At 40.1% G+C, this 18,711-nt stretch overlaps 1 protein-coding gene across 1 annotated transcript in view; it reads left to right on the forward strand.

The window, feature by feature from the left end:
- The window catches only part of FBXO47 (F-box protein 47), a 28,436-nt gene that overhangs the window by 6,749 nt on the left and 2,976 nt on the right, over nucleotides 1–18,711 (forward strand). Inside the window, exons 4-10 of the mRNA XM_021067059.1 lie at nucleotides 617–693; nucleotides 2,506–2,583; nucleotides 6,241–6,349; nucleotides 12,413–12,589; nucleotides 14,268–14,414; nucleotides 15,598–15,740; nucleotides 18,543–18,702. Of these exons, the coding sequence (XP_020922718.1) occupies nucleotides 617–693; nucleotides 2,506–2,583; nucleotides 6,241–6,349; nucleotides 12,413–12,589; nucleotides 14,268–14,414; nucleotides 15,598–15,740; nucleotides 18,543–18,702 (891 nt within the window). The remainder of the gene's footprint in view (nucleotides 1–616; nucleotides 694–2,505; nucleotides 2,584–6,240; nucleotides 6,350–12,412; nucleotides 12,590–14,267; nucleotides 14,415–15,597; nucleotides 15,741–18,542; nucleotides 18,703–18,711) is intronic.

An 18,711-nucleotide genomic window follows, 5' to 3' on the forward strand; every position in this document is an offset into this window, starting at 1 on the left:
CTTTCTTAAATATTTAAACACAAAATTCTATACATTCTTAACATGCAAGCCCATAAAAGGATATCTTTGAGGGAAGAGATAAATATTTCATCCAAACGGGATACTTTCTGTGAGGAGAAAAAAAAACAACTTCTAATCTCTGAAATTTTAAGTACTTAATGACTTTAAGTTTTTGAATTTAGATAAAGGAATACAAAATCTGTTTTCTCATTCTTTCCATTAACAACTCTTAAAACATTTTCCTTTATGGTCATCAGGTTAATTTTCAGAGCTATTGGAATATGTTTTCTATGGAATAAAAACAGTAGAGTTTCCCTTTTGTATTTGGTGTCTAGTTATTGTGTCTTTTTAAATCTAAATACTTTCTCATATCTGTCCTTTAGGATCGCTTTTACAATTTTTTGAAGGTTTTATGCCATTGCCTCTTAGGTGGACACCAGAGAGATACTTGGTAAACATTCTTCTTCCCAGGCTTCCTTTTAAAAACCCTTTCAATTCACAGCCCACCTTGGTGTACTGTACTTGACTTTCAGGAAACGTTATGCTGTGCATTATAGATAGCCTTAAATTAATTACATTGTCGTCATTTTTTTCATGTGTCTCTTTGCTTTCTCAGGTCTGCTATTTAAAAGATGTACATTGCTGCTACCCACAAAGGAAAGACTAAAGTACATTCACAAGATACTCGCAGAAGTAAGATCATACTTCTGAATTAGTTCATAATCTTGATTTCCAGTAAAGATATTTTATTGTTAAAGTAAACATGCATTTCGAATCTATCTGTAATTAGTAGAATTTCATGAATTAGTACAAAAATGTTGGTTGATGATAATCTAATACTCCATCAAGTACTCAGAGATTCGAAAACCAAAATGTAGTATAGGAGTATTCAACTTACTATAAAATAATAATTTATATATAATTAAGTACATCATTCACGTTTATTAGGAGCCAAACTGCAACTGCTGCCTATGCTGCAGCAACTCTGGATCTGAGCGGCATCTGCGACCTATGCGGCAGCTTGCAGCAGCTCTGGATCCTTAACCCACTGAGCAAGGCCAGGGATTAAACCTGCATCCTCATGGACACTATATTGCACTAACCTACTGAACCACAACGGGAATTCCCTGAGGGTGTTTTAAAGTAGTTAAGAAAGTAGACCTTTTATTAATATGAGGAGTTCCCATAGTGGCGCAGTGGATTAAGAATCCAACTGCTGGTCTGGCACATGGGTTGAAAGGGATCCTGCAGCCGTAGGTCACGACTGTGGCTTAGATTCAATCCCTGGCCTGGGAGTGAATTAAAATTAAAAAACAAAAAAGAAAGAAAGCATGAAAATAATTTCCAAATGTTAACAATTTACTGTTAATATATATTAAAGGAATTTTTAATATATAAAATGACAAACTTTTTATGATAATTTATGACTTGGAAATATATATCAGTGTGTTTGGGCATAGTCTCTGTTAGACATTGAGTTTTACTTTATAAACCCAAATATACATCTAATGCTGCTGATTTAGTTCTATACTTAATAGTATGCAAACTGTTTCTAATCCGCTGGCTTTTTTCATGTCAGTATTTGCATTGAGTTCAGGTCTGTGTTATTGCAGCAGCTTCCAAGATGATCTTTCTGCCATTTATTTCTTCACTCCCCAACACATTCTCTATGGCAAACACTTTCAAGTTAATTTTCTTGCTTAAAAACCTTTCAGAGGCTACTCAGTTTCAGCAGAATAAGGTCCAAAGTCCATAGGTTCTCCCTGACAGCCTAATCAAGCTGCTTATAATCTTTCTTCCCAAATGAACCCTTTTTCTTCCTACATCTATGCAATTTTACCCTTGTTTCCCTCACAAATCCTATCTATTTATTATATCTGAATCTTACTTAAAGACATTGCTTACTTCACATTCTTAAGTTTGGTGGGGTTTTTTTTTTGGTTGTTTGTTATTGTTTTGGTCTTTTTAGGGCCACACTCACAGCATATGGAAGTTCCCAAGCTAGGCAGAGGTCCAACTGGAGCTACAGCTGCTAGCCTACACCACAGTTCACGGCAACACCAGATTCTTAACCCAATGAGCGGGGCCAGTGATGGAACCCGCATTCTCATGGGTGCTAGTCAGGTTCGTTACTGCTGAGCCACAATGGGAACTCCCATAAGCTTTTTTAATCATTCTCAAAATTATCTTTTCCTTGCTTTCATTATATCTGATAGGTTTATGTGGTCATTTTAGCATTTTTACATATTATAACCTGAAATATAAAATTAATTTCATGTACATCTTATTGTCCTAAACAATCATGATTTCCTTGAGGCAGAGATTTTATTTTATACTTTTTTCATAATCCTTGCGTATATAACATGATGCTAATCTGTCATTTAGTGTTTTAGTTATTTTCGGTTAAGACTGAGAAAAATCCTTGCATATTTCCATTAAATTTGAATGTCGAATCATTGCACAGTTCCACTGAAAAGGAGAAATTAATAGTTGTTCTCTTTACAGGTTTCCTGTTTTAAATTCAGTGGCTGTGCAGCTCCATTGCAATGTTTAGGATTACCATGTTACGGCATGTTTTTACAGGTATAATTTTTTAATGAAAGAAGAAAAGGAATTCTTTTTGAATTATTGACAAGTAGAACATATAATCTGTCTTTCTATAAGATAGCAAAAGTAATGATAATCTAAAAAGAAAACAAAATAACATTGTAAATATTTGAGAATGTGTTAATCTAATCATGTGCTTACCACTTCAGATTTTCTTCTTGAATTTTTCATTGGTAAGAATTGTTTAACATGTATTTGCTCTATAGCAGTGTCCTTGAAGTTTCCAGCCATTGTAATGATTAGAAATATTATCAGGTGGCGGGTGTGTGTGTGCAATGAGTTTTAAGTCTTGGCCTAGTTATTTAAGATGTGATTTTATTTTTTATTTTATTTTATTTTTTTTTTGTCTTTTTGTTGTTGTTGTTGTTGTTCCTATTTCTTGGGCCGCTCCTGCGGCATATGGAGGTTCCCAGGCTAGGGTCGAATCGGAGCTGTAGCCACCGGCCTACGCCAGAGCCACAGCAACGCGGGATCCGAGCCGCGTCTGCAACCTACACCACAGCTCACGGCAACGCCGGATCGTTAACCCACTGAGCAAGGGCAGGACCGAACCCGCAACCTCATGGTTCCTAGTCCGATTCGTTAACCACTGCGCCACGACGGGAACTCCTAAGATGTGATTTTAGAAATCAACTGTATTGAGTTCCCGTTGTGGCACAGCGGAAACCAATCTGACTAGGAACCATGAGGTTGCGGGTTCAATCCCTGGCCTCACTCAATGGGTTAAGGATCTGGAGTTGCCATGAGTTGTGGTGTAGGCCTCAGGTGTGGCTCAGATCTGGCGTTGCTGTGGCTGTGGCATAGGCCAGCAGCTACAGTTCTGATTGGACCCCTAGCCTGGGAACCTCCATGTGTCACAAGTGCAGGCCTAAAAAAAGAGCAACAAAAAAAAAAAAAAAAGAAAGAAAGAAAAAAAGAAAAGAAATCAATTGTTTGAAAAAAAATATTGTAGGATTTCCCTGGTGGCTCAATGGGTGTTCGATCCCTGGCCTGGGAACTTCCACATGTTGGGGGTGTGGCCAAAAAAAAAAAAAAAAAAGAAAGAAAGAAAAAAAAACTATTGTAACTATGGGAAGTGATAGATGGATAGATGTAACTAACCTTATTGTGGTAATCATTTTGCAATATATACATGTATAAAATTACTACATTATATACTTCTAACTTACACAATGTTATATATCAATTAATACCTCAGTAAAGCTGGGGGGAAATCAATGGTAGGAGTTTAAGAACTTTTTTTACCAATCTTTTACTGTAAACGAATAGCATTATTTTTAATGCTCTTCAATATTAATAATAAATTATTAATATATTACATTGTTCTAAGCAGTTTGCATGCATTAACTTACTTAAAATGTACAGCAAACTTTGAGATTTACAACAATCTTTTTTTTTTTTTTTTTGGTCTTTTCTAGGGCCGCATCTGCAGCATATGGAGGTTCCCCAGCTAGGGGTCTAATCAGAGCTACAGCTGCCAGCCTACACCACAGCCACAGCAACGCTGGATTCTTAACCCACTGATCGAGGCCAGGGATTGAACCCGAAACCTCATGGTTCCTAGTTGGATTTGCTAACCACTGAGCCACCAAGGTAACTCCAACAACAATCTTACTTAAATCCCATCCTGCCTGCCAGCCACTATCCACATGCTCAGATTGGCATGGGCATAGACCCTCCTACTTGCCTTCTTCCAAGATAGATTTTTGCTTTTTTTTTTCCTTTAGGACAAATAATGTGAGCACACACCTTCATGTAAAATTTAAAAGGTGCGGAGTTCCCGTCGTGGCGCAGTGGTTAACGAATCGGACTAGGAACCATGAGGTTGTGGGTTCGGTCCCTGCCCTTGCTCAGCGGGTTAACGATCCGGCGTTGCCGTGAGCTGTGGTGTAGGTTGCAGACGCGGCTCGGATCCCGCGTTGCTGTGGCTCTGGCGTAGGCCGGTGGCTACAGCTCGATTAGACCCCTAGCCTGGGAACCTCCATATGCTGCGGAGCGGCCCAAGAAATAGCAACAGCAACAACAACAACAAAAGACAAAAAGACAAAAAAAAAAAAAAAAAAATTTAAAAGGTGCAAAGTGGTGTAAAGTGAGATATAAGCATCCTCCCAGGCCTGTTCCTTATTCACAGATTTCCCTTCAACTGAAGTAAGCACTGTTAGCAGTTTCTAGTGTGTCCGTCCAGAGATAACTTTTATTTAAAAAAAAGAGGAGTTCCCGTCGTGGCGCAGTGGTTAACGAATCCGACTAGGAACCATGAGGTTGCGGGTTCGGTCCCTGCCCTTGCTCCATGGGTTAACGATCCGGCGTTGCCGTGAGCTGTGGTGTAGGTCGCAGACGCGGCTCGGATCCCGCGTTGCTGTGGCTCTGGCGTAGGCCGGTGGCTACAGCTCGGATTCGACCCCTAGCCTGGGAACCTCCATGTGCCGCAGGAGCGGCCCAAGAAATAGCAACAACAACAAAAGACAAAAGACAAAATAAATAAATAAATAAATAAATAAAATAAAAAAAAGAATAACTTTTAAACTACTGAGGTCCAGTTCAACTAAATTGATGTGATTATATCAACATTTTCAAAATACACTTATAGTAAAATAAATTTTTCATATGTATTATTAGTGCTCAAAGATAATTTTAAATTTCATCCAAATACTTTTTTTTTTTTTTTGCTCATTCACATCCACGTCACAAATAAATGTTCACAATTGTCACATTAAAAGGAGGTCATGAGGTCATTATCAGAGTTCCCACTGCGGTGCAAGGGGATGGTTGATGTCCCTGCAGTGTTGGAAGGCAGGTTCCATCCCTGACAGATGCAGTAGATCAAAGAATTCCAAAGGATTCAGCTGCGGTTTAGGTCACAACTGTGGCTTGGATCTGATACCTGACCAGGAAACTGCATATGCCTAGGTGGCCCAAAAAAAAAAAAAGAGGTCATTATCATTGTAAGCAATATCATAAATGATAGCTAGAGAGAATCAAAGGGGTTCCACTGCGGTCTAAAACTAAGCCACAGTATGGTCGAGTTAGATGCGTAGTGTTGTTTTCTAGGGTTTGGGCTTTGCTTTGTTGTTTTCCTCATGCTGTCAGAGTTCAGGACTCAGTACCATTTCGTTCTCTGAAGAGATAATCCCTATGCAGCCAAAAAGAAACTGAATTTTGGCGCACTCCTAGGTTTTGTTTGTGCAACTTTCCTACTAATATGGGAGTACCCATCATGAAGCAGCAAAAAAAAAAAAAAATCTGACTAGGAACCAAGAGGTTGCAGGTTCAACCCCTGGCCTTGCTCAGTGGGTTAAGGATCCAGCGTTGCTGTGAGCTGTTGTGTAGATCACAGACACGGCTCAGATCCTCCATTGCTGTGGCTCTGGTGTAGACCGGCAGCTGAAGCTCCGATTGAACCCCTAGCCCGGGAACCTCCATATGCTGAAGGTGCAGCCCTAAAAAGCAAAAAAATAAATAAATAAAATAAAATAAAATTTCCTACTAATATGAACAGTACCATAGTAAATAAAAATGGCATATTGCCTCCATCCTGTGCTACAACAGTTATGGTGATAAGGCAGTGGTGACTTATGTTTTGATTTGATGGTTTGAACATCTACAATGTTTCCTTTATTTTATCGTCCTCAGACCTTAACAGCAGGTTGGGATGAACTTGAGTGCCATCGTGTTTTTAACTTCTTATGTGAGCTGACTAATCTCCCCCGCAAGATGCAGACAGTTGTCTGCAGCAAACCAGGTAAAGAACTACAATTCAGAGATAACATTATTCAGAGGTTATGGGGGGGCAGCATAGTTCTAGAATGTATTTTAAAATAAATTGTGGCATTCATTGATAGTAAAAGGACAAAGAGATGTAAGGGAGCGATAAACACTGAATCAGATAGTAAGGCAGGAGTGGCCTGTGATTAAAGAAAGAAAAGTGCTCAGAGGGCTTCAACCATATTAATAATATTTTATTTCTTAAGCTGGCAGAGGATATAAAAGTGTTCCTTATAGTATTCTTTAAGGAACTATATTTATTCTTATATATACCTGAATATTTCATATTTTAAAAATTATAAGAACCCTACAACTGAGCAATTTTGCTCTTCGTTTAGAAACTTCCACCTTGGAGTTCCCATTGTGGCTCAGTAGTAATGAACCTGACTAGTATCCATGAGGATGCAGGTTTGATCTATTAATCCCAAACTCCCTGGCCTCGCTCAGTGGGTTAAGGATCCAGTGGTGCCGTGAGCTCGGGTGTAGGTTGCAGACATGGCACAGATCCTGCGTTGCTGTGGCTGTGGTGTAGGCCAGCAGCTGTAGCTCCAATTCCACCCCTAGCCTGGGAATTCCACAGTGTGCACAAGAAGACATGTATACGAATGAGATTGCAGGAATTCCCTGGTGACCTAGCAGGTTAAGGACCCAGCATTATCACTATGGCAGCTCAGATCTTGGGAACTTTGCATGCTACAGGAGCAGCCAAAAATTAAATAAATAAATAAATAAATAAATAAAAGAATGAGCATTGCAGCATGTGTAACCAGAGAAAACTGCAAACAACATAATACCAGTTGTCAGGAAAATGGATAAACTAATTGTGGCATAGTTATACAATTAAACCCATTCGTAGTTAAAAGAAATTAGCTAGAACCATGTGTATTACTATGGATAGATCTCAAAATTTAATTTGAGAAAAAAGATTACCAAGCAATATTTTCAAAATGATACCATTTTATACGTATTAAAAACATTGAAGAGTTCCCTGGTGCACAGTGAGTTAAGGACCTGGTGTTGTCACTTCAGTCACCTGGGGAGCTGCTGTGGTGCAGTTTGATCCCAGGCCCAGGAGCTTCCACATGCTACAAGTGTGGCCAAAAAAAAAAAAAAAGCAAAATAAATCTAAATATTCTTTTTTTGTTGTTTTTTTAGGGCTGCATCTGCAGCATATGGAAATTCCCAGGCTAGGGGTCAAATCAGAGCTGTAGCCACCGGCCTACACCAACAGCCACCACAATGCCAGATCCAAGACAGGTCTTCAACCTATACCACAGCTCTCGGCAATGCCGGATCCTTTAACGCACTGAGCGAGGCCAGGGATTGAATCTGCGTCCTCATGGATGCTAGTTGGGTTCCTTACTGCTGAGCCACAACAGGAACTCCTATTCATTTTTTAAAAGTATAGTTGATTTACAATGCTGTGCCAATTTCTGCTATGTATACATTATATATATATTCTTTTTTTAAATATTACTTTCCATCATTGTCTATCCCAGGAATTGGATATAATTCCCTGTGCTACATAGTGGAACCTCATTGCTTATCCATTCTAAATGTAATAGTTTGCATCTATTAATCCCAAACTCCATCCCACCTCACTCCCTCCCCCTTGGCAACCACAAGTCTGTTCTCCATATCTGTGAGTCTGTTTGTGTGTTGTGTATAGGTTCATTGTGCCGTATTTTAGATTCTGCTTGTAAATTATATAATAAGGTATTTGTCTTTCTCTTTCTGACTTACTTCACTTAGTGTGATAATTTCTAGTTGCATCCATGTTGCTGCAAATCTAAATATTCTGTGTGGTTATATACATACCTTTTCAAAGTATAAGAACATAGTTGGGAGGTATGTTAGTTAATTTTGTGTATCAACGTGGGGAGGCCGCCGTACCCAGATATTTGGTAAATTATTCTAGATTTTTTTGAAATTAGTTTGTGGATGAAATTAACATTTAACTCAGTAGACTTTGACTAAAGCAGGTTATCTTCCATGATGTGGGTGGGGCTTCATCCAGTCACTTGAAGGCCTTAATACAAAAGATTCTCCTCCCCCAAACAAGAAAGAATTCTACCAGCAAACTGCCTTTGGACTTGAACGACAGCTCTTCCCTTCTCTGCAGCCTGCCAGCCTACCCTGCAGATTACTGACTTGCCAAGCCTCCATAATCCACATGAACAAATTTCTCAAAATAAATCCTTTTCTATGTGCATATATATATAGAGAGAGAGATCCGGTTAGTTTTGTTTCTCTAGAGAATGGTGACCAATACAGGAGGGACAAAACCCAGTTCAAGATGGTGATTATCTTTGTGAGGGAAGGAATTTGGGACTGATACAACAGGAAGTTTAACTGTATCAGTAATGTTTTATTTATTTTTAAAAATCTGAAGCAAATATAGCAAAAAATAAAGCTTTGACAAAGCTAGGTGTTCAGTACATAATGTTTGTTATAGTATCTCTGCTCTTCTGCCAACCTAAAATATTTTATTATAAAACAAATCATGGCAGATTTCTTTTAAAAAGGCAGATATAGAAGTCCAATGAAACAAAAACAGAATTAATTTATCATGTCCCTCTCTTGATTGAAAAGTTATATTAGCACTCTGATATCTTTAAAATAAAGCCCAGGAGTTCCCATTGTGGCTCAGTGGTAACAAACCAGACTAGTATCTAGGAGGACACAGGTTTGATCCCTGGCCTCACTCAGTGGGTTAAGGATCTGGCGTTGCTGTGGCTGTGGCGTAGGCTGGCAGCTGCTGCTCCGATTTGACCACTAGCCTGGGAACTTCCATTTGCCAGGTGGGGCCCTAAAAAGACAAAATAAATAAATAAATAAAATAAAGCCCAAACTATTTATTCTGGCCTTTACATTCTAATCCCAACCTGCTTTTTCACTTTTTGCCCACTACTCTCTGTATCAATTTGATCTAGACATACTGCTCTACTCACTGTATCTCAGGCACCTCTCACATAGTTCTTCCTCGTGCGTTTATTCATTCTCTCTTTATCCTGAAATACCTTCTCTCGTTTTCATCCTTTAAGACCCAATTTACCTAATCATCTTTGTAAAGCCTTTCCTGACTCCCCAGACCTGCAATAATCTCTCTCCTGTAAACTTCTGTGTTACTTGGCTCAACACATCAGGAGGTAAGTAGTTACATATGGCCTTGGCGCACTGGTAGACTTTCTGTTTACTCCATCTTATCTACAAGTAAGTAGAACATGAAATGCAAAATGGTAGAAAGTGTTCCCGTCGTGGTGCCATGGAAACGAATCTGACTAGCATTCATGAGGTCCCTGCTCCGTGGGTTAAGGATCCAGTGTAGGTTGCAGGTGTGGCTCAGATCCTACATTGCTGTGGCTGTGGTGTAGGCCGGCAGCTGCAGCTCCCATTCGACCCCTAGCCTGGGAACGTCCATAGGCCAAGGGTGCAGCCCTAAAAAAGCCAAAAAGGAAAAAAACAAACAAGAAAAAGAAAGGAAAGAAAAAGAAAACATATGCTACCTGAAATAATTCAGACACAAAAGGACAAATATTGTATGATTCCACTTATGCGAATGTAAGAACAGGCAAATTATAGTAGAAAGTAGGTTAGAGGTTACCAGGAACTGGGGGTAAGGGGGAATGGAGAGTTATTGCTTGATGGTTACAGAGTTTCTGTTTGAGGTGAAGAAAAGTTTCAGAGTAAGTCAGTAGTGATGGTTGAACAACATTGTGAATGTAATTGATGCCACTGAATTGTACACTTTAAAAACGGTTAAAAATAGGGAGTTCCCGTGGTGGCTCAGTGGTTAATGAACCCAACTAGTATCCATGAGGATGGGTTTGATCCGTGGCCTCAATCAGTGGGTTAAGGATCCAGCATTGCCGTGAGCTCTGGTGTAGTTTGCAGATGCAGCTTGGATCCTGTGTGGCTGTGCCATAGGCCAGCTGCTGTAGCTCTGATTTGATCCCTAGCCTGGGAACCTCCATATGCCCTGGGTGTGGTCCTAAAAAGACAAAAGAAAAAAAAAAGGTTAAAATAGGAGTTGCTGTGTGGATTAGCAGGTTGAGGATCCAGCATCATCACTGCTGTGGCACATGTTTGATCCCTGGCCTGGGAATTTTCACATGCCTTGGGCACCCCCTGCTAAAAAGAGAAGGATTTAAGGGGTATGAGAAAATAATAAAAAAGTTTAAAATAGCAAATTTTATATTAAATATATTTTATTACAATTTAAGAAAATAAGATATCAAAAACTGTTGAATTATACTCATTAAATGGATAAATTATGTAGTATATAAATTATGTATATTTCAATAAAGCTATTAAAAATAAATGAGATACCAGAGTTCCCATTATGGCTCAGCAGGTGAGGGACCAGATATAGTCTCCATGAGGATGCCATTTCGATCCCTGGCTTCGCTTAGGGGATAAGTATCTGGTGTTGCACCAAGCTTCAGCATAGGTTACAAAAATGCAGCTTGGATCCGGTGTTGCCATGGCTGTGGTGTGGGTGTGGATTTGACCCCTAGCCCAGAAACTTCCCTATGCTGCAGGTGCAGTCAATATGAGGAAAAAAAAAAAAATGAGATACCACTTCATACCCAGTAGGGTGGCTGGAATAAAAAGTCAGATAACAAGCATTGGTGAGAATGTGGGGAAACTGGAACTCTCATACATTGCTGGTGGGGATGCAAAAGGGTGCAGCCACTTTGGAAAACAATCTGGCAGTTCTTCAAATGATTAAATATAGAGTTACCATATGACCCAAGAGAAACTAAAACATATATTTATACAGGAACTTGTACATAAATATAAATAGCAACATAACCCATAATAACCAAAAGGTGGAAGCAACCCAAATATCCATCAGTGAGTGAATGGATAAACAAAATACTATACAACATGTAGAAGTTCCCAGGCCAAGGATCAAACCTGCGCGATAGCAGCAACCTGAGCCACTTCAGTGATAATGCCCAATTCTTTTTTTTTTTTTTTTTTTTTTTTGTCTTTTCTAGGGCCGCACCTGCGGCAAATGGAGGTTCCCAGGCTAGGGGTCCAATCAGAGCTATAGCCGCTGGCCTACACCACAGCCACAGCAACACCAGATCTGAGCCGCATCTGCAACCTACACCACAGCTCATGGCAACGCCAGATCCTTAACCCACTGAGCAAGGCCAGGGATCAAACCCGAAACCTCATGGTTCCTAGTTGGATTCGTTAACCACTACGCCACGACAGGAACTCCAGATAATGCCCGATTCTTAACCTACTGTACCACACAGGAACTTTAGAAATATATAGTATTGGTACACATAATAACATGGATGAACCTTGAAAACATGCTAAGCGAAAGAAGCCAGTCATAAAAGACCACCTGGGCCCGTTGTGGCCCAGCTGGTTGAGAACCCAACTACTAAGCATGATATTGTGAGTTTGATCCCTGGGCTTTCTCAATGGGTAAAGGATCCAGCGTTGCTGTGAGCTGTGGTGTAGGTCACAGACAAGGCTTAAATCTGGCATTGCTGTGGCTGTAGTGTAGGCTGGCAGCTTCAACTCTGATTCAGCCCCTAGCCCGGGAACTTCCATATGCCGCACCTGCAGCCCTTAAAAAAAAAAAAAAAAAAAACAGACTACCTACTATACCTACTATGTGATTTCATTCATTCCAATTGGACCCCTAGCCTGGGAACCTCCATATGCCTCTGCCTTAAAAAGCAAAAAAAAAAAAAAAAAAAAAAAAGAGGAAGAAGAAGTAGGTCCCTGGATTTCCTCATGGCACAGTGGCTCAAAAATCCAGTTTGTCACTGCTGTGGCTCAGGTTGCAGCTGTGGCATGGGCTTGATCCCTGGCTCGGGAACTTCTGCATGCCAGAGTGTGGCCAGAAAAAAAAAAAAAAAAAAAAAGTAGTTTCTCCATAATCTAAAATTTTTACAGAGTAAAATGAAGTAACTTGCTCAATACAGAATATATTAGTTATGTTATGTCCTTGACCTATCCAGTAGGCACATCAGTCTTTCTAGAAGAATGTTTTACAATTCTTTTGTCTTCATAGGCAGTGCCCGAAAGCTGGAGTTAAGGATCCGACTGTTTTGTAGGAGGGTTCTGCTTGATCACTGGACCCATCGAAGTGATTCTGCATTTTGGCTAACACGTATATTAAAACCGTGGCCCATGGTGAATCAGGCAAGATTACTGTATATCATCTTTGGACCAGTATCTCCTCAGGATGGTAAGCATCTACTTCTTAGGGATGTATGTTACAAAATTGGTTAATTACTTTCACCTTAAGAAACATATCTTTTTTTTTTTTTTTTTCTTTTTAAGGCCAAACCTGCCATATATGGAGGTTCCCAGGCTAGGGGTTGAATTGGAGCTGTAGCCACTGGCCACAGCCACAGCCACAGCAACACCAGATCCAAGCCACATCTGCAACCTACACCACAGCTCCTAGCAATGCCTGATCCTTAACCCACTGAGCAAGGCCAGGGACTGAAACCGAATCCTCATGGGTACTAGTCAGATTTGTTTCTGCTGAGCCACAACAGGAACTCCAAGAAATGTATCTTTTTATACCTGCTTAGTTTCATTATTCCTAATAACTAAATCGTATTTCATAACTAATATGCTGCATTAACTTGTGCATAACTTAAGCTTCAAGACAGAAATTCTTCTGCCTCAGGCCATTTCCAAATATATTCCTATCATCTCTGATTTACCTAAAATAGCTGCATATCTTAACTCAAGATTATATTTGCTGCTGGAAGGGACTAATAGTGCATGTGAAGCAAAGCGGTAGTCAAATATTTATGTTTTACTTAACTTTGGGTTCATAGTATGATTTTTTGCAATTTTGGGCCTAATTAAGTCTTGTTTGGATGAATGTTAAAATTAGCATTCTTTTTTTTTTTTTTAATTCGCACTGCCTTATGTCAGGAACTAACCAGCTTAAAGGATGTTGAGTAGCAGCAGGAAGCCAATCTGGGATCAAATTTTGTTTGTATGTGTCTTTCACAAAGAGAATCGGTCATATGAAAATAATAAAAAATTAAGTGGATTCCTCTGTTCTGATATAAATGTCTGGAAGATTCTCAAACACAGCATGCTCTCTTTTTGGAAAGCTATCACTAGGTTTTAATTTCATCTTAGTAACATTACGTCAATTGTTTATTCCAGTTTTTATTATGGGGTAGCATTATCTTGGGGTTTTTTCATTTTTTTTTTTTGGTCTTTTTGTCTTTTTAGGACCACACCCATGGCATATGGAGGTTCCTAGCTAGGGGTCAAATTGGAGCTGTAGCCACTGGCCTACACCACAGCCACAGCATTGTTAACCACTGAGCCATGACAGAAACTCCTATTTTTGATATTTAAAAATTTTTTTTAATTTTTTTTGGGTTTATAGGGCTGCACCCCTGGCTTGTGGAGGTTCTCAGACTAGGGGTCCAATTGGAGCTATAGCTGCTGGCCTATGACACAGCCACAGCAACGCAGGATCTGAGCCGCATCTGCAGTCTACACCACAGCTCGCGGCAACACTGGATCCTTAACCCACTGAGCGAGGCCAGGGATCAAACCTGCGTCCTCATGGATGCTAGTCAGATTCCTTAACTGCTGAGCCATGACAGGAACTCCCAAGGTAGCATTATCTTTGAAACAGAAACCATTTTTTCTTGGTGAAACTACCTTTTCTTTACCTCATTTAGCTATTGTTACTGTGCTTCATCACATCGGTCAGAGACATTAAAATTTATACTGTTATCAGAATTGACCTTTCATTATGAAAGGAGCATATTGAAGTAATGGATTCTATTATGCAATCCAATTTCCTTTTTAAGCAATCCGTGAAGTCTATATTACAAAGCCAACTGTTCTCTTATGGCCTAACTTTTGTTTCAATTATCATTCAGGACAGGTGGTTTGGCAGAGAATGATAGAAGGACCTACAGATGAACCCAGTTTGAAAGGTTTGGCTGATGCCATTAAATTACTATATGACACAGGCACCAAAGAATGGACAGCAGATGATATTATCAGCCTTGTAGATGAACTATCAGGTAAAAAGAAAAAAATTTACCACCTCGAGTAATAGAAATTTATTATTAGAATACAGTTATAAAATTGTAAGGATAACTCTACAGGTAACAGATGAATTGCCTATTGGAAATCACTAAATGCTCTAAAATATTTAAAGTTTAGTATTATGTTTGACCAGGAAGCATGTAATCAACTTACTTTCCCTCAATTTTCCTTACCAATTTTTTTTTTTTGGTTTTTTGCTATTACTTGGGCCGCTCCTGCGGCATATGGAGGTTCCCAGGCTAGGGGTCCAATCAGAGCTGTAGCCACAGGCCTACGCCAGAGCCACAGCAGCATGGGATCCGAGCCGTGTCTGTAACCTACACCACAGCTCACGGCAACGCCGGATCGTTAACCCACTGAGCAAGGGCAGGGACCGAACCCGCAACCTCATGGTTCCTAGTCGGATTCATTAACCACTGCGCCACGATGGGAACTCCCCAATTTTTTTTTTAAGGGCTACACCCAAGCCATAAGGAACTTCCCAGGCTAGGGGTTGAATCGAAGTCGCAGCTGCCGGCCTACGCCACAGCCACAGCAACACACCAGATCCAAGCCACATCTGTGACCCACACAGCAGCTCACAGCAATGCCGGATCCCCAACCCATTGAGCAGGGCCAGGGATCGAACCCACATCCTCATGGATACTAGTTGGGTTCATGACTGCTGAGCCACAATAGAAACTCCCCCAATTTTCATAAATATGTATTTATTGCTATTATTATTTGAAGACTTCATAATTTAGTTAGCTCAATTATTCACACTTTGCAAATTCACAGGAAGACTCTCCTAATTTGGGGTAAGAAGAAAGCCATTTCCTGAAACAGAGTTCCCCATTCCTAAATAATCCTTTAGATTCTAAAATTTACAGGATTTCTTTCCTAACGCAGGATTAGACCACCTTGCCTGTTGACCTATATGTAGGAGAAATGCTTTGACTATATCACTAGCACACTTATGTGAGGGTCGCTGTGACTCGGCAATAATCTCTGTCCCCAGTTGAACGCTGTAATTGGAAAACTAAGACATTTTCTTTAAGCTTCTCTGTTAGCGCTAATTGTATTTCCAATCGAGTGATATAATATTGCTTGTATTTAATGGTGTTTACTAAAGCTATTATGTAATTTCTCATTAAATAACTGTTCTTCCTCTAATAAAAGTGGTTCCTCGTGAGTGGCTTCTGGAGAATAATGCACGTCTCCTAATCCTAAGTGGGAACAACATCTGTTTCACTTTCATGGCCAGTAAAGCTGTGAATGGACGGGCCATTGAACTGGCAAGGCTGATAGTCTTTTTGGCTTTGGTAAGTAAAAAAATAAATTTTCTTCTACCAAGTTGTTTAACATTTATAGTTGATCTGTCAGGAAGCTGCCCTGAAGGAATTGAACTACGTACAAAACATTTTGAAAGAATAAGTATTTTTAAGTCTATATTCTTGTATACAATGGGAACTCCTGAGACGTAAAGTTTTTTAATACATGTAATAAACTATATCATATTTGGAATCATTTTTTGGCCATGCCCACAGCACATGAAGTTCCCAGGCCACAGCAGCAACCCAAGCCAATGCATTGACAATGCCAGATGCTTAATTCTCTGTGCCACAAGAGAACTTCTTTGGAGTCATTTCTTTTTTCTTTCTTTTTTTTTTTTTTTTTTTTTTTTTTTGTCTTTTTAGGGCTGCACCCTCGGCATATGGAGGTTCCCAGGCTAGGGGTCCAGTCAGAGCTGTAGCTGCCAGCCACAGCCACAGCCACAGCCGCAGCAACGCAGGATCCAAGCCCCGTCTGCTACCTACACCACAGCTCATAGCAACCCCGGATCCTTAGTCCACTGAGCCAGGACAGGGATCAACCCCGCGTCCTTGTGGATGGTAGTCAGGTTCGTTAACCGCTGAGCCATGACAGGAACTCCTGGAGTCATTTCTTTTTCTTTTTTTTTTTTCCTTTTTTTCTTTTTTTGTCTTTTTAGGGCCACACCCACAGCATATGGAGGTTCTCAGGCTAGGGGTTGAATCAGAGCTACAGCTGCCGGCCTATGCCACATCCACAGCAACGCAGGGCCATGACTACGATCTACCCCACAGCTCACGGCAACGCTGGATCCTTAACCCACTGAGCAAGGCCAGGGATCGAACCCACAACCTCATGGTTCCTAGTTGGATTCATTTCTGCTGCGCCATAATGGGATCTCCCAGTCATTTCTTATTTTAACCTCTCTTCACTTCATATTTAGATTGTCATTATACACTCCTGCCAAGTTATATTCTTTTTTTTTCTTAAATCCTATTAAAAGAATAAAGCACCTCTTATGATTTGCTCCAGGATAATCAACGGGCAGCAGGGAGAGAATGTGGAAGTGAATGGTGGTAGAAATGAAACAAGATAAGTAATTGTTGGAGTTCCCTTTTGGTGCACCAGGGTAAGGATCTGGCATTGTCACTGCAGTGGCACAGATCACTGTTTTGGTGCAGGTTCCATCCCTGGCCCAGGAACTTTTACATTCTGCTGGAGTAGCCGCCCCCGCCCCCCAAAAAAACTGATTAGAAGTTGTTGAAGCTAGGGAATGGATACTAGGGGTTCATAATACTCTTCTCTTTACTTTTATATAGTTAAAATGTTTTTCAAAATAAAACATTAAAAATATATTTAATATTCATTCATTTAACACAAATTGAGTGTTTACTATGGGCCATATATTGTGTGAGATTTTAGGACTATGGAAATTAATAGAGCAAATCCCTGACCGAAAGCTGCGTCCAGTATTTTAAGAGATATAAAAGTATATACAAATAAATCAGGAGTTCCCATCATGGCGCAGCAGAAACGAATCTGACTAGTACCCATGAGGTTGCGGCTTCAATCCCTGGCCTTGCTCAGTGGGTTAAGGATCTGGCGTTGCCATGAGCTGTGGTGTAGGTCACAGATGTGGCTCAAATCTGGCATTGTTGTGGCTCTGGCGTAGGCCAGCAGCTATAGCTCTGATTAGACCCCTAACCTGGGAATCTCCATATGCTATGGTGCAGCACTAAAAATAAGCAGATGTCTTCCAAAAAAAAAAAAAAAAAAAAAGGAATGAGAGAGAATTAGAACTACATGGCTATATCAATAGGGAACTATAAGCAGTTCAGTATTATTATTATTTTTTTTCTTTTTAGGGATGCACCCTCGGCATATAGAAGTTCCCAGGTGGCTAGGGGTCAAATTGGAGCTGCAGCTGCCTGTCTACACCACAGCCACAGCAACTCAGGATCTGAGCCAAATCTGCAACCTACACCACACTCATGGCGATGCTGGAACCTTAACCCACTGAGCAAGGCCAGAGATTAAACCCGAATCCTTATGGATATTAGTCAGATTTGTTTCTGCTGAGCCACAATGAGAATTCCTCAGTATTATTTCTGAAGGGAAAATGTGCATAAGAGGAGGAGGTAGTGAGTTTAGATAGGAAGGGAGAGGCAAGGAAGGGCCTTATAGACCATTTGGTGCAGTGGGTTAAAGAATACAGGTCCCAGCTGCAGCTTGATTCAATCCCTGGCCCAAGAATTTCTATATGTTGTAGGTGTGGCCGTAAAAAGAAGAGAGAGGTCCTATCTTTATGGCTTACCATTATATTCCCAGATCTTAGCATGTGCTCAGTAAATACTTATTGAATGAATGAGCAGGAGCCTGTTTTTCATATGCTTAATAATGGTTTCAGGAAGTTCAGTGGGTTAAGGATCTAGCTTTGCTGCAGCTGTGATGCAGGCTACAACTGCCTTGCAGGTGCAATCCCTGACTGGGTAACTTCCATATGACACAGGTGCAGCCAAAAGAGTAAAAAAGAAAAAGAAAAACAATTGTTTTTAATATTTTTCATACATTAATAAATAGCATTCTTTATAATCTTTTAACCAGCTTTATTTACTTCACACTTTTTCCTGCTACATTTGTACCATTTGAAAGCAAAGGAGTACTAGATAACAGAGCATTTCTCATTTTTAGACTCAACATGATGTCATATGTAATAAATTGTGTGAAATTAGAAACTCTCATTGTTAATACCATTTTCAAATGTGCTTTCTTCACATGAAGATTTACCATAATGCTTTGTGTGTCTAAATCAGGTGTGTGAGAAAGAACTATACTGCATGGACTGGGCAGTTAAAATGATGCAAAAAGTCTGTAAAGTCTTTAGCACTCCAGTGGAAAGAAATAACTTCCTGCAGAGTGTGGCAAATGCATTTGCATGTGTTACAATGGAAATGCTGCAATCAGTTATGTCTGGTGAGTATT

Source organism: Sus scrofa, chromosome 12, assembly GCF_000003025.6.
Source record: "Sus scrofa isolate TJ Tabasco breed Duroc chromosome 12, Sscrofa11.1, whole genome shotgun sequence".
Classification (NCBI taxonomy): domain Eukaryota; kingdom Metazoa; phylum Chordata; class Mammalia; order Artiodactyla; family Suidae; genus Sus; species Sus scrofa.